Source organism: Myotis yumanensis, unplaced genomic scaffold (assembly GCF_028538775.1).
Source record: "Myotis yumanensis isolate MYYU_CA2020_CCGP unplaced genomic scaffold, mMyoYum1.0.hap1 SCAF_13, whole genome shotgun sequence".
NCBI classification, from domain to species: domain Eukaryota; kingdom Metazoa; phylum Chordata; class Mammalia; order Chiroptera; family Vespertilionidae; genus Myotis; species Myotis yumanensis.
In genome coordinates, this window is record NW_027223764.1 from 36,627,886 (window position 1) to 36,640,202 (window position 12,317).

The window sequence follows — 12,317 nt, forward strand, 5'->3', positions numbered from 1 at the left end:
TATTCTTTAAGTTTCTTTACCTGCTTTTGAGAGAATGCCATTTCCTTTTGCTATGCCAACATAGACTAGAATATTTACAACATCAGAAACTTCAACATGGAGATTTGTTGTTCCTATGTCATGATCTTTAGCAGCAGCTACACCTGTGTATGAAATAAAATTTTACTTGACTATTTTACATATCCCAAACCAACTCTATGAGGAAAATTTAATTGTGAGTTTTACTCTCCATGATTCAAAACCTCCCCCCAAAGTCACAATCCTGAAATGTTCCATAAAAATTAAATCAATAGAAAATGGAAATATTTGCAAGGAATTAGCAGGTACTTATCTATACATGGGATATTACTTCCTACTATATTGATTTAGAAAAATATTTCAATGGATTATTAAAAGAACATATTTAGTGTAACCTAAAAATCATTAGACAATTTATCTATAGAGAGAAGTTAGTTAAAATTCCATAGAATTCCAAGTTGATGGAAATGCAAATATATACCTACCATAGGCACTGCACAACCTGGGTCCTAGATCAGGGCGCACAAAAAATGCTGGCAAATGAGAGGCCAAATTGAATTTTCCTTCTGGATTACAATATTCTGGCAATGGCAGGCTTTTTAAAAAATCTTCATATCTGAAAAATAACATTGGCTTCTTTTGAATAAAGACATATTTTTAAGTGCTTCCAAATATGTAATTTTCAACTTGTTCAAAAACATAAGGCCTTTGATAGGTAACACTTTTCCTGACTTCATTAAAAGTTTAAATGAGTGCATAATACATCTGCAAGCAAAGAACAGAAGCCATACTAAAATGGCAATGCTGCCTAATCGTGACAATTAAAAACACCATGAACAGGGAAGTCCCAAAGAATGTGTCCTTGACATGAGCATTCTTTCCTTTACTGTCCTAACATGGACTCTCCCCTGCTGAGACTTCAGAAATTCAGTTTCTTTTCTTTCTTCTTATTTATTTATTTATTTATAAAATCCTCACCCGAGGATGTTTTTTTCCATTGATTTTTAGGGAGAGTGGAAGGGATAAAGACAGAAAGAAACATCGATGTGAGACACATCAATTGGTTGCCTCCCGCATGTGGAGATTGAGCCTGCAACCGAGGTACATGCTCTTGACCAGAATCAAACCCACGACCCTTTAGTCCCAGGGCCTGTACTAAACGACTGAGCCAAATCAGTTAGAGCCAGTTTTGTTTTTTAGTTTATTTTTAAATGAGGAAGAAAATGCCTAACAGTCACTTTTGTTGTTGTTCCTTATCTTACTTCTGGGTATAAATCTCAGCTCAACTTCAAAAAGCTAAGTCAAAAAACCCCCCAAAAAACAAAAAAAATTTCAAAAGATATACCTGGCTGGCATCATAGTCTTGAATTCTTCTCCTGAAGGGCAATCTTTCAATTTTAAAACAACTGTTTCTCCACTTTTCGTTTTTTGCCGTTCTATAAAGAATACAATTAATTACAAAAAAGGTAATCTCTGCCTTTTAATTTTTATTAATGTTTGGAGAGGAAGAAATGTAAAAAGTGAATAAATAACTCAATTGTTGCACAGTAGGTACTTAATGAATGCGTGCATAATTGGCTTTTATTTCTTATATACTTAGGTAATTTTAAGACTTTTGTTCTTATGTATATAAATTCTTTTAAAAATATTCCTATAATTTTTATTAAAACTACTTTTAATTTTCAGTGTTTCATATAAATTTTATAATTCAACTTCCAAAGGTTTATGGGGTTGCCAAATAATATTCCTCATGTGATATAAGTAACCATAATTAAAAGACTTGTTTATGGCCAAAAGAAATTAGATGTGGAGACAAGAATAGGATCCAGTCTCCTATTTCCAAGCACAGATGGTCTCTGACTTAGGATGGGTCAATTAAACCATTTTTTCAATGGTGTGAAAACCGGCATTCAGTAGAAACTATATTTCTAATTTTGAATTTTCCTCTTTTCCTATGCTAGCTATGTGGCATTTTGTGTTTTTTTTGCCCACTGTATGTAAGCTAATGTAATATTTAAGGTAGTCTAGGCTAAAAGCTTGACATTCTATAGGTTAGGTGAATGCATTTTGACACGATAATTTCAACTTACGACTTTATCAGGATGTAACCAATTTTAAGTTGAGGAATATCTGTATTTGTTTCTTTTTATTAGACAACAAAGTAATATAGAAGTTTAAAAGATTAAAAACCTGGTAAGTCGTATTTACAATTTATTGTTTTTGGGGACAGTGAACAGACAACAAACAAAACAAAAAACAACATACTTGAAACTTCTTCAAAACCATCCCAGAATTCTTTGACATTGCCATTTGAAGTAATGCTGTCTTTGCAGTTCAGAAGATCAGCTTGGTGGTCTCCAAAATCAAGACTAATTGATTCTGACTTCCATAAGCTCATGTTCATTTTCTTATGTACACCAGAAACCACTGCAGGCTTATAAATAGATAAATAAAAGTTGAAAGATATATGGACACTTCCAAAATTTGACTTTATAAGCACATACAACAAATGTTAAGTTTTAGTACTAATGACAACTTGTGAGAATAAGAGGCAATCAAAAATAGGCCCTGACTTGGAAAGATGTTCACAATACAGTATATTGTTAAAAAGAAAAAAAAAAGGATGAGACTGCTGTGTAGAGTATATTAAAAATTTCATTTCTAGACAGTATAAGTATGATTTTTTGGTTGCTTTCTTTACAGATTAATTTTTAGACACAATATAACCTACTCATTTGTTTGTATGTATGTAATGTATGTATTAAAAATTTTAAAGTAAATTATATAAAAACTCCTTGAGCTTAAAAGTTTATATACATTCTGAGTTTCCATTACTTAAAACACATACCTACATTTTTTACCTTGACAAGGATCATAATAAATAAAAATATTAAACTAGGCATAACAACATTAAATTTCAAGCCTAATCACTATTCTCTGAAAGTGAATCTCTCCTTTGAAATCCTATGAATTAAAAATCCCTCAAGGCTCTCTAAACTAAAAACCAACAACTGAAGTTTTATAGCTTTTAAAACTCCAATGGTGATGTTTTAAAAAAAGAAACCTCTTAGGCAATCTGATGTATTATTCCCAGCCCCCTCCCTTGCCCCCACCTTAATTCCTTTATTATAAATGAAGTTGAAAGTCTAAAATATAGAGAACACAAAGTTGTGATTTAAAGTCTTCTGTAAAAGATACTAAGTACACTTAAACTTCATAAGATAATTAAATTTGGGGGACCATAGGAGAATAACCTCAAGCTAGGGTTCTTATAACAATAGTCATCTCAATAGCAAAGAAAATAAAAAACCACCCTAAAATTTGGTTGACTACATGGATGACTGCTCCATTAAACTTACTTTCAATGGGCTTAATGATACGTCCAACTATTATTAAAACATTCAACTATTAGATAATTAACTATTGTTGGCAATTCACATATTAATTCTCAGCCCCAATTATGCATATTCAATAATACTCCTTATCCAACCCTATGCCATCCTATCTGATGGTAACCAGCAGCTTAGGAAAAGAAGGATTTTTAAAAATTATAGAGGCAAGTTACTTAGAATATTCTGAAGCAGAACCCTTAGACTATCATCATCATCTTCCCGAAATACTGAAAACTTTGACTCCATGCGTCTAGTCTCATTCCCCTCTAATTCAACTTTCAATCTGTTTTGCTGTCACTTTAAAATGTCACAGTGTACTTTGATTACTGAATTAAACCTATTATCTGTAGGATACAGTGCAAACTTTTTAAGTATAATATATAAAGGCCATTCATAATCTGAAAAATCAGATTCATAATCATAACTCTAACTACCTCATTTCTTACCATTACCCCATAGAACTCTTACATCTGTGTTCCAGACAAACAAAACTACTTAACACTTCCCCCCCAAACCTGATGCTTTTGTTTAAAGCATCTCCAACCTATTGTCTATCTAGAAAAATTTCACTTAACCCCTAGGGCATTAATTCAGATCAGCCTTTTTGAATTAGTACTCTGGCTTAGTCATTCCCTATTTGGGGTTTCTATAGTTACCTTGAACAAACTTCTTAGAATATTTAACATGTTTATAAAAGTATTTATGTGACTATTTCAAACCCACACAAAATTAAGTGGTCTAAACTGTGACCCAGCAATGGTATTGAGCTTTGAGAGCCAAGCCCTGCCCCTCAAAAAAAAAAGGGAAGCTAAATATTGTGTGCTATCAGCCTTCTTTATCCATGGCTTCTGAATTAGCAGATTCAACCAACCATGAATAGAAAATAGTAGGAAAAACAAAAGATGTTCTGTTGTTGCTGATATGTACTATGTAGTTAAGGCCTACAATGGTTTCCTTTGTATTAAACACATAAATACAAATTTATCTTGTCATTATTCCCTAAACAGTATCATATAGCAACTGTATACATAGCATTTACACTGCACTAGGTATTATAAGTAATCTAGAGATAAAGTATACAGGATGTGAAATATAGCATCAAATGTATATAATGTATAGGTATATATTTTTTCTGGGGAGAGAGAAACTAAACTGTCATCTGATATTAAAAAGGATTAGTGACCTAAAAAAAGATTAAGAACTGTACTAAAACAGTTCTTACTCCTATCTTACTAATTTTTATATAACTTACTCATTTTCATATCCTTTGTGGCAAGCATAAAGAATGGATTTTATTAGGTGCTCAATAACTATCTGAGGAATGAAGAAAGCGAAACAAAATAGCAATGATGTTTTTCAGAAAGCAAGAAAAAACTGAAGGTGGTAATCCTAAATCATGCAAATTCTTAATTTTGTTCATAATTTGTGCATTGATGTCATATACTGCCATCTGAAAGGTGTATCAAACATTACATCAAAACTTTGTTCAAATATTTTTATTTGAGAATTATATAATGGAGTTTGTCATTCAAGACTTGATGAACTAAGTTAAAAATAGTGTATGGGTAAACATTAAAGGCAAAAACATCTATACTTTTCATCAGTTCAAGAAAAAAATGCTTCTATTATTTACACTTTAATAGCAGATATGAAATCTATCAATTGGACTAAAACAGAAGTGTGAGAAAAAGGAGGTACCAAACTATGTAAATACAATGGCTTTTTAAAGTTAAAGTCTGCTGATTGATTAAAAAATCTGTGCTTTCCTAAATTCATATAAATCTGGCCAAAAATAAGAATTCAGAAACAATCAATCTGGTAATCTTTTTATGTCTTACTTCTACTCCAAATGTGTTAAGTACTATCCCTCCTTTATTTTCTATTTCTAAAAAGAGAAGCATTTTGCCTCTTTAACTCGATTCAGTTCCTCTAAGAGTGTGTACTAAAATCAGCTTAAAATACTCACTTGTCCATGTTTCCAACACTCTTTGAAAAGCTTCCAATTATTAGTATTTTTATAATCCTTAAGCCAAAGAATATGCTTCTCACAGATCCAAGAATGTGGTATATCACTGAACAATTTGTTTTCATCCATGGCAGATTTTCTGCTTTCTCTAGGCTCTTCTTTAAGGTCTGGTTTTACATTTATCTTAGTGGCTTTATTTGGTGGAATTTTGTTTTCAACAACTGAAGCAATTATGTCATCAAGAATGTTTGGCATGGTCCTTCCACTTTTACCACTCTATAGGGGGGAAAATTATATTTTGAGAAGAAATGCATACAGTTTTAAACTCACTTTTTTCTTTTTCTTTCTTTTTTATTTTTTACTCTTCACCAAAGGACATGCTTAGAGGGAGAGGAAGAGAGGAACAGAGGAAGAGAGGAAGAAAGGGAGAGGGGGAGAGGGAGGGAGGGAGGGAGAAAGAGAGAGAGAGACAGACAGAGACATTGATGTGAGAGAGAAACATCGATCAGTTGCCTTCCATTAAGTGCCCCAAGTGGGGATAAAACTGGCAACCTTTTGGTGCACAGGATGATGCTAACCAACTGAGCAACTCCAGACAGAAAAACTTTCATTCTGATTTACTACTAACATAGCAAACAACTAACACAAATAATTTACTTGCCCTCAAGAATATGTGAATATGGATCTCTAGTCGCTACACTGTTCCTGCCCTTAGAGGTGGGAACCAGAATTTTGGTGGTCTCCATGTGAGGCCAAGTCTGCAGCAACTGGAAGTATGGCTTTCCTACTTTTTATATTGTTTTAGGATTGGGGCAGAGCGCACAAATAGGTAGAATTTCCAATATACTTTTAATGGCCACTAAAAATGTATGCTTGCCCAGCCGGGTGTAGCTCAGCGGTTGAGCGTCGACCCAGGAACCAAGAGGTCGCCGGTTCGATTCCTGGTCAGGGCATATGCCCAGGTTGTGGGCTTGATCCCCAGTGGGGAGCATGCAGGAGGCAGCCAATCAATGATTCTCTCTCATCATTGATGTTTCTATCTCTCTTTCCCTCTCCCTTCTTCTCTGACATTAATAAAAATATATTGAAATAAATAAATAAATAAATAAATAAAAGAAAAAAATAAAAATGTATGCTTATCTATACAATTATCTGTATTTTTCTCTGAGAATAACGAAAGCAAAATTGATTTTTGAATATTCTAACTAACCAAACATTTACCTCCATGTTCTCCCCCCTCCCCCTATTAGATATATGGTTTTCAAATTCTGAAGGAGTATCTTAGGGCTCCTTCTGGCATCAAAATGCCACTTGCCCAACCTTATTCATTCACCTTGGAAAAACCAAACTTTCTAGCTTTCAAATTATGAGTTATAATGCAAACAGGAACATGCCAAATAATTTGGTGTATTTTATTTGATCTGACTCTATTTATTAGGTAGTTCAAAGCTGAGTCTCCAAATCATCTAAACTTAAGGCCCATATAAAGGTAAAAAATCTGGCATCTCACTCACTGGGGTTCCCATTGAATATACTGGTGCAAAGGCAATGCCAGCATCTGTAGAACCCACACGTAGCTTGCCAGCTGTTGTGGTCAGTAAATCCCGTAAGGTTGAGCCTTGTTCATTATTCTGGGACACTGGAGGTGATGTTCTGCTATTTGGAGATTCAGGACTGTCTTGTTCTCTCTCTTCTTTAATTTGCTTTTCAAGGGCAAATTCTTTATTTTCTGAAATAAAACATTTTACAAAATTCAAATAAAATTAAGCATGCTGCGAAAGTACAGACAAAACTGGCACTCTGTATTTTATAGTGAGACATTAAAACTATACACTAGTGATTTATTCACCTGAACACACACCAGAGGATGGGCTAGATCCTTCAAAATGGAGTCAAACCGTTTGAATATGAAAAGGCCTTCCTCAAAATCTTAGGCATGAGTTTATACCTGCCACAAATGAAAACACTATAGCTAAGACAGGAAGAAGTACTGGTATATGTGAGTAATAAATCTACTGCCCTAGAGGCTTTATTAATATGCTCATCCCAGAAATGATTCTACAACTAATTTTGATGAAATCACAGGGAGGTAAGTTCCTAATAAGAGAAGACAAAGGTTTTACTGAACCTAACCCATAATGGGAGCAAAAGACAAAAAGTAAATTGTTTTATGTGAATAGTACATTAATGTATAAAAGTATATTATTGGTTATATTATAATACTCTATTATACAGCTGACCCTTGAACAATGTAGCTAGGGGTGCCCACAATACCCCGTGCAGTCAAAAATCCACATATAACTTTTGACTTCCTTAAACTTGTCCTTTGATACCTGTGGAGGATTGGTCCCAGGACACCCCCAACCTACCATGGATACCAAAATCCATGGATGCTCAAGGCTCCAATATAAAATAGTGTAGATTAATGCATATAGTTGGCACTCCACATCCGTGGATTCCCAATCATGAATCATAAACAGTACAGGTACTTATGGGAACAATCCACATATAAGTGTACCCACCCAGTACAAATCCATATTGATCAAGGGTCACTGTACAGTTAGATAATTAATGACATTTACCTTTTTTTTCCTCTCTGGACTTTTGTTCTGCAAGATCTGCTAACCAGTGTAGTGGTGACTGGGATTCTGGGGGACTTAACTTGCTGTCTGTGCTTACATCACTCCCCGGACTGCTGCTGCCATTACCCTCAGACTTCTGAGGAGTATTCTGCTGCTGAGACTCAGGCATGCACAGAGAAATCTTATTACTGTGATTAAGAACATTCTGTAAAACCTGTAAGGATAGAACAGCAGAATTATAAAAATTCTATCTCTTCAATTGATCACAGTTAAAAGGAGTCAGATTTTACAGTAACACAAACAATTTAAAAAATGTAAGTCTTAAATCGGATATAAAATATCAAAGCTAATTAATTAACCATGCATTTTATTTAAATAATTAGAAATTTATACTCACTTGAGACACACCATTCATTGTAGAAAAATTACCAACTTGTATATTCTGTTTGTTAGTACAATGACAATGGGATTTAATACCATACTTTTCTCTAAGAGTGTGCATCACATCTAGAAGATCTGTCAAAACTACAAAATATAATAGTGGTTAATTAAAGTTACAACTAATGTTAAAAGATTATAAAATTTTTTTTTCCGTTTTTTTGGGTGCCATTTAACTTCTATTTTTTTCTTCAATCCTTCTATCTAGTACAGGTTTGATCATTAAACCAAATTCATGTTCTCCATTCTTTTCTATTAAAAATTCAGTGTTTAAAAAAAGTAGAATAACCTTTCATTATAAATCTAATAAATTTTTCATTAAACTATGGATTTCCCCTTCTAAAAAATAGTTCATCTGTGGTTTACACTTAGTCATGGGGCTGGGCTTGTTAGCTTTATTACATGGAGAATTCTAAGAATGGAGCACAAACAATTTAAGATGAAATAAATTGCTCTGGCCGGTTTGGCTCAGTGGACAGCATTGCGGACTGAAGGGTCACGGGTTCGATTCCCAGTCAAGGGCACATACCTCGGTTGTGGGCTCAATCCCCGGCCTCATTGGGGTGTGTGCAGGAGGCAACCAATGGATGTGTGTCTCTCACATTACTATTTCTCTCTCTGTCTCTCCCCTTCCCTTCCACTCTCCTTAAAAATCAATGGAAAAATATCCTCCATTGAGAAATAACAAAAACAAAAAAACACATTACCTCTCCATTCCATTTTACTCCTACATATGCCCAAGTAATCTTGAGCAACTAAGTGCTATTACACTAAGTAAATAATGTATATTTATACTTACCAGAACTGGGTATAATTTGAGTTGGCATTAAATGTTTGTGATCATGAGGCTGTCCCTTCACACACTTTATCCAAGCATACAGTTCTTTATCTGTAATATTGCAACATATGTAATTTTATATCACTCACGGTTATACAATTATACAATTGACGGCTTCTATATAAAGACCTTAACAATTATATAAATGTCACTGGTAGGATTCAAATGTATGGTTCTTAAAAATAAATAAATAAATCCCACCATTCGAAGAATTTTATAAAAACAAGATATAAAATTGATGTTACCCTTTCCTAAAGTGATCATTCTTTATTATCATTAATGTATTAGTTACCTCTTTCTACGCTATGATTCTACCTTCTCTGTAGCTAATCTCCTTTGATCGTTTGTTTTCTGTGCCAAACATGGCTTTTGCCCAATCTTAGTACATTAGACTGATATACGTTCATCACTAACTCATTTTCCTTTTATGCTTCAAAGACATGGAGAGAAACCATCATGAAACATGTGAAAAAGCCACGACTTGATAGATAGCTACAGAAGAAAAACTGTGATGTCCTAAATTACAGTGCACCAGAGAGTAAGATAAAGAGACGAGTAATTAACGAGTTAATAGCTGTGGACCAACTGACAGACTGTTCACATTTTGAATGTAATTGGAGCTTTGCATCAATTTCTGTACTGATCATCAGCTGCCACTGCATCCTGCTTGTGTATGAATTTTCAGAACTGTTGCCGGTAACCAATCAAAAGGGGTAACTATTTCTTCTTTACAAAACATGCACTTACTCTAAACTGTCCCCCGGTTCATCTTCCCCTGTCCCTTATCTGTAGTCAATGTAAATTCTTTCAAAACAACTTACATCTTTCTTCCCCCAAAAAATAATGTACAGAAGAGCCCTTCCACTCTAGAACGGTGGACAAGTTTGTCACTTCTAGCTAGCCCAGCTGCCTGTGGGTCAGACTGCATACTGCAGGACCTAGTCTTTTCCAGCTAGCATTTAGCTCAAACCCTTTCTTTCAGAAAAGTTTTTGGTCATGAAAGGTCTTTGTTTAACAACAGTATTTAATTGCTACTATTGCCTTCAAACAAGATTCCATACCTGGAGTTGTAAACATATTAAAGCATAGCATAAGGCATGTTATACACAGGAAAACTATTTAATACTTTGATCTCAATGAGATTTTCTCTATAAATTTAATGACAAAGATAGCTACTTATGATGTGGTTTTAAGAGCTTAAATGAATATAACAAAGCTCATTAAATTCAGCATAAAAAATCTAAAACTATTATTCCATAAGTCCCATACAAAATAAAGTCAAATCCAATCTAAAACTTTTAAAAAATGCTTTCTGACTTTCTGCTCCAAAGCCTACATAGTAACTTATAAATGTTTTCTAATTTCTTGTATTTTAGACGCTTATGTTAATTATCACTATGTAAAGTTATAACCTAGTCAAGTGTGTTTATTACAATATTTAACAATGAAATAGGAATAGGTAGCAGAATATAATCAAGGCATATAGATTATAAAAAAATGATATGGTGCCCAGCCAGTGCTGCTCAGTGGTTGAGTGCCAACCCATGAACCAAAAGGTTCACTGGTTCAATTCCCAGTCAGGGCACATGCCTGGGTTGCAGGTTCAATCCCCAGCAGGCAGCTGATGGATGATGTTCCTCTCTCATCAATGTCTCTCTCTCTCTCTCAAAATAAAAATTTTAAAAAATCAATAAAAACACATTTTAAAAAATGGTATGGTGAATGATAGACTATACTTTCAAAATTAACACCCTATTCTTTTTTGTTATTTTTGTTAATCCTCTCCCAAGGACATCTTTTCGATTGATATTTAGAGAAATGGAGAGACAGAGGGAAAGTAATATTGATGTGACAGATACACTGGTTGCCTCATGCACATTCCCTGACCAGGATCGAGACTGCAACCGAGGTATGTGCCCTTGACTGGGATCAAACCTGTGACCATTAAGTCTGTGGGCCGAGATTCTACATAGCCAAACTGGCTAGGGCTAATACCCTATTCTTGTTCACAAAAGGATTCAAGTATGTGTGTGTGCGTGTGTGTGTGTGTGTGTGTACACACACACACACACGCACGATATAGCAAAATATAATACATTAAAATTAACATATGAAACCAAAAAATACAAAATGAGTGTCATGAAGTTTTATAGCAGTGTAGCTACTTCTACCAACTGAAAATATCCAAATACATTTTTATGGTTTTGAAGATATTCCTCATCATGGCTTTGCATTTTACTCATATATAATATGTTGTTCATATCACAGAAACACCAAGGAGTAGATGCTTGGAGATACTTCCCCAGTTGCTCAGGTCTCTTTGTTAAGTGATGATATATAAGAAAAAAGGTTAGAAAGAATGAAGCTTAGTACTCCTATCAGCAGAGAAGATACTGATGACTAAATCATGTTCATGTACCTGATATACTACTCTGAAAAAAAGTTGACTGAAATGAAAAATCTATCATAAACATGATTTTACCACTAATACTCCAAATAACTTGAATCGCCTCATTTTATTGAAGACTTATTCCAAACAAGTAACTCAATACTTTCAAGGTTATCAGTATTAGGTAGCTATTTCTAAATCTGACTTGGATAACGTTTTTAAAAGTATATCCAGCTGTTACTAAAATGCAGAACACTGTTTTTGTGACATTTTATTTATCTAGAAATTAAAAATAATAGTTTCAAAGGCTGTTTTCACATATAATGAAGATTTCTTCTTCTGTAAAAATTAGGGAATAAGTGGCAGCATATTCTTGGACAGGTTGATTTGAACTATATGGATCAATATTTAGAAAAATCAAGTCATACTAGTAAGTGTTAAATTTCGACTTATGCAAAGCCCTAGTAAATTTGGGTTACATAAAGCAATTACTTGCTTGAAATGAGGGGTGAAGAGTGAATATACTGATCAGGTTAAACAGATGCAGCTTTATTCTAAAAAAATACGGCCCTAGTCGGTTTGGCTCAGTGGACAGAGCATCAGACTGCGGACCACAGGGTCCTGGGTTCGATTCCAGTCAAGGGCACGTACCTGGGTTGCAGGCTCCTCCTGGGCTGGGCCATGGTTGGGGAGT

General features: G+C 34.3%; 1 protein-coding gene across 6 annotated transcripts in view; it reads right to left on the reverse strand.

The window, feature by feature from the left end:
- The window catches only part of JMJD1C (jumonji domain containing 1C), a 247,062-nt gene that overhangs the window by 13,099 nt on the left and 221,646 nt on the right, over positions 1-12,317 (reverse strand). For all 6 annotated transcript variants that reach the window (XM_070432828.1, XM_070432827.1, XM_070432830.1 and 3 more), the window contains 9 exons: positions 9,196-9,285; positions 8,356-8,483; positions 7,959-8,172; positions 6,891-7,105; positions 5,377-5,652; positions 2,284-2,452; positions 1,364-1,454; positions 504-634; positions 21-143 (listed from right to left, as the gene is read on the reverse strand). In XM_070432828.1, coding sequence (XP_070288929.1) covers positions 21-143; positions 504-634; positions 1,364-1,454; positions 2,284-2,452; positions 5,377-5,652; positions 6,891-7,105; positions 7,959-8,172; positions 8,356-8,483; positions 9,196-9,285 — 1,437 coding nt within the window. The remainder of the gene's footprint in view (positions 1-20; positions 144-503; positions 635-1,363; positions 1,455-2,283; positions 2,453-5,376; positions 5,653-6,890; positions 7,106-7,958; positions 8,173-8,355; positions 8,484-9,195; positions 9,286-12,317) is intronic.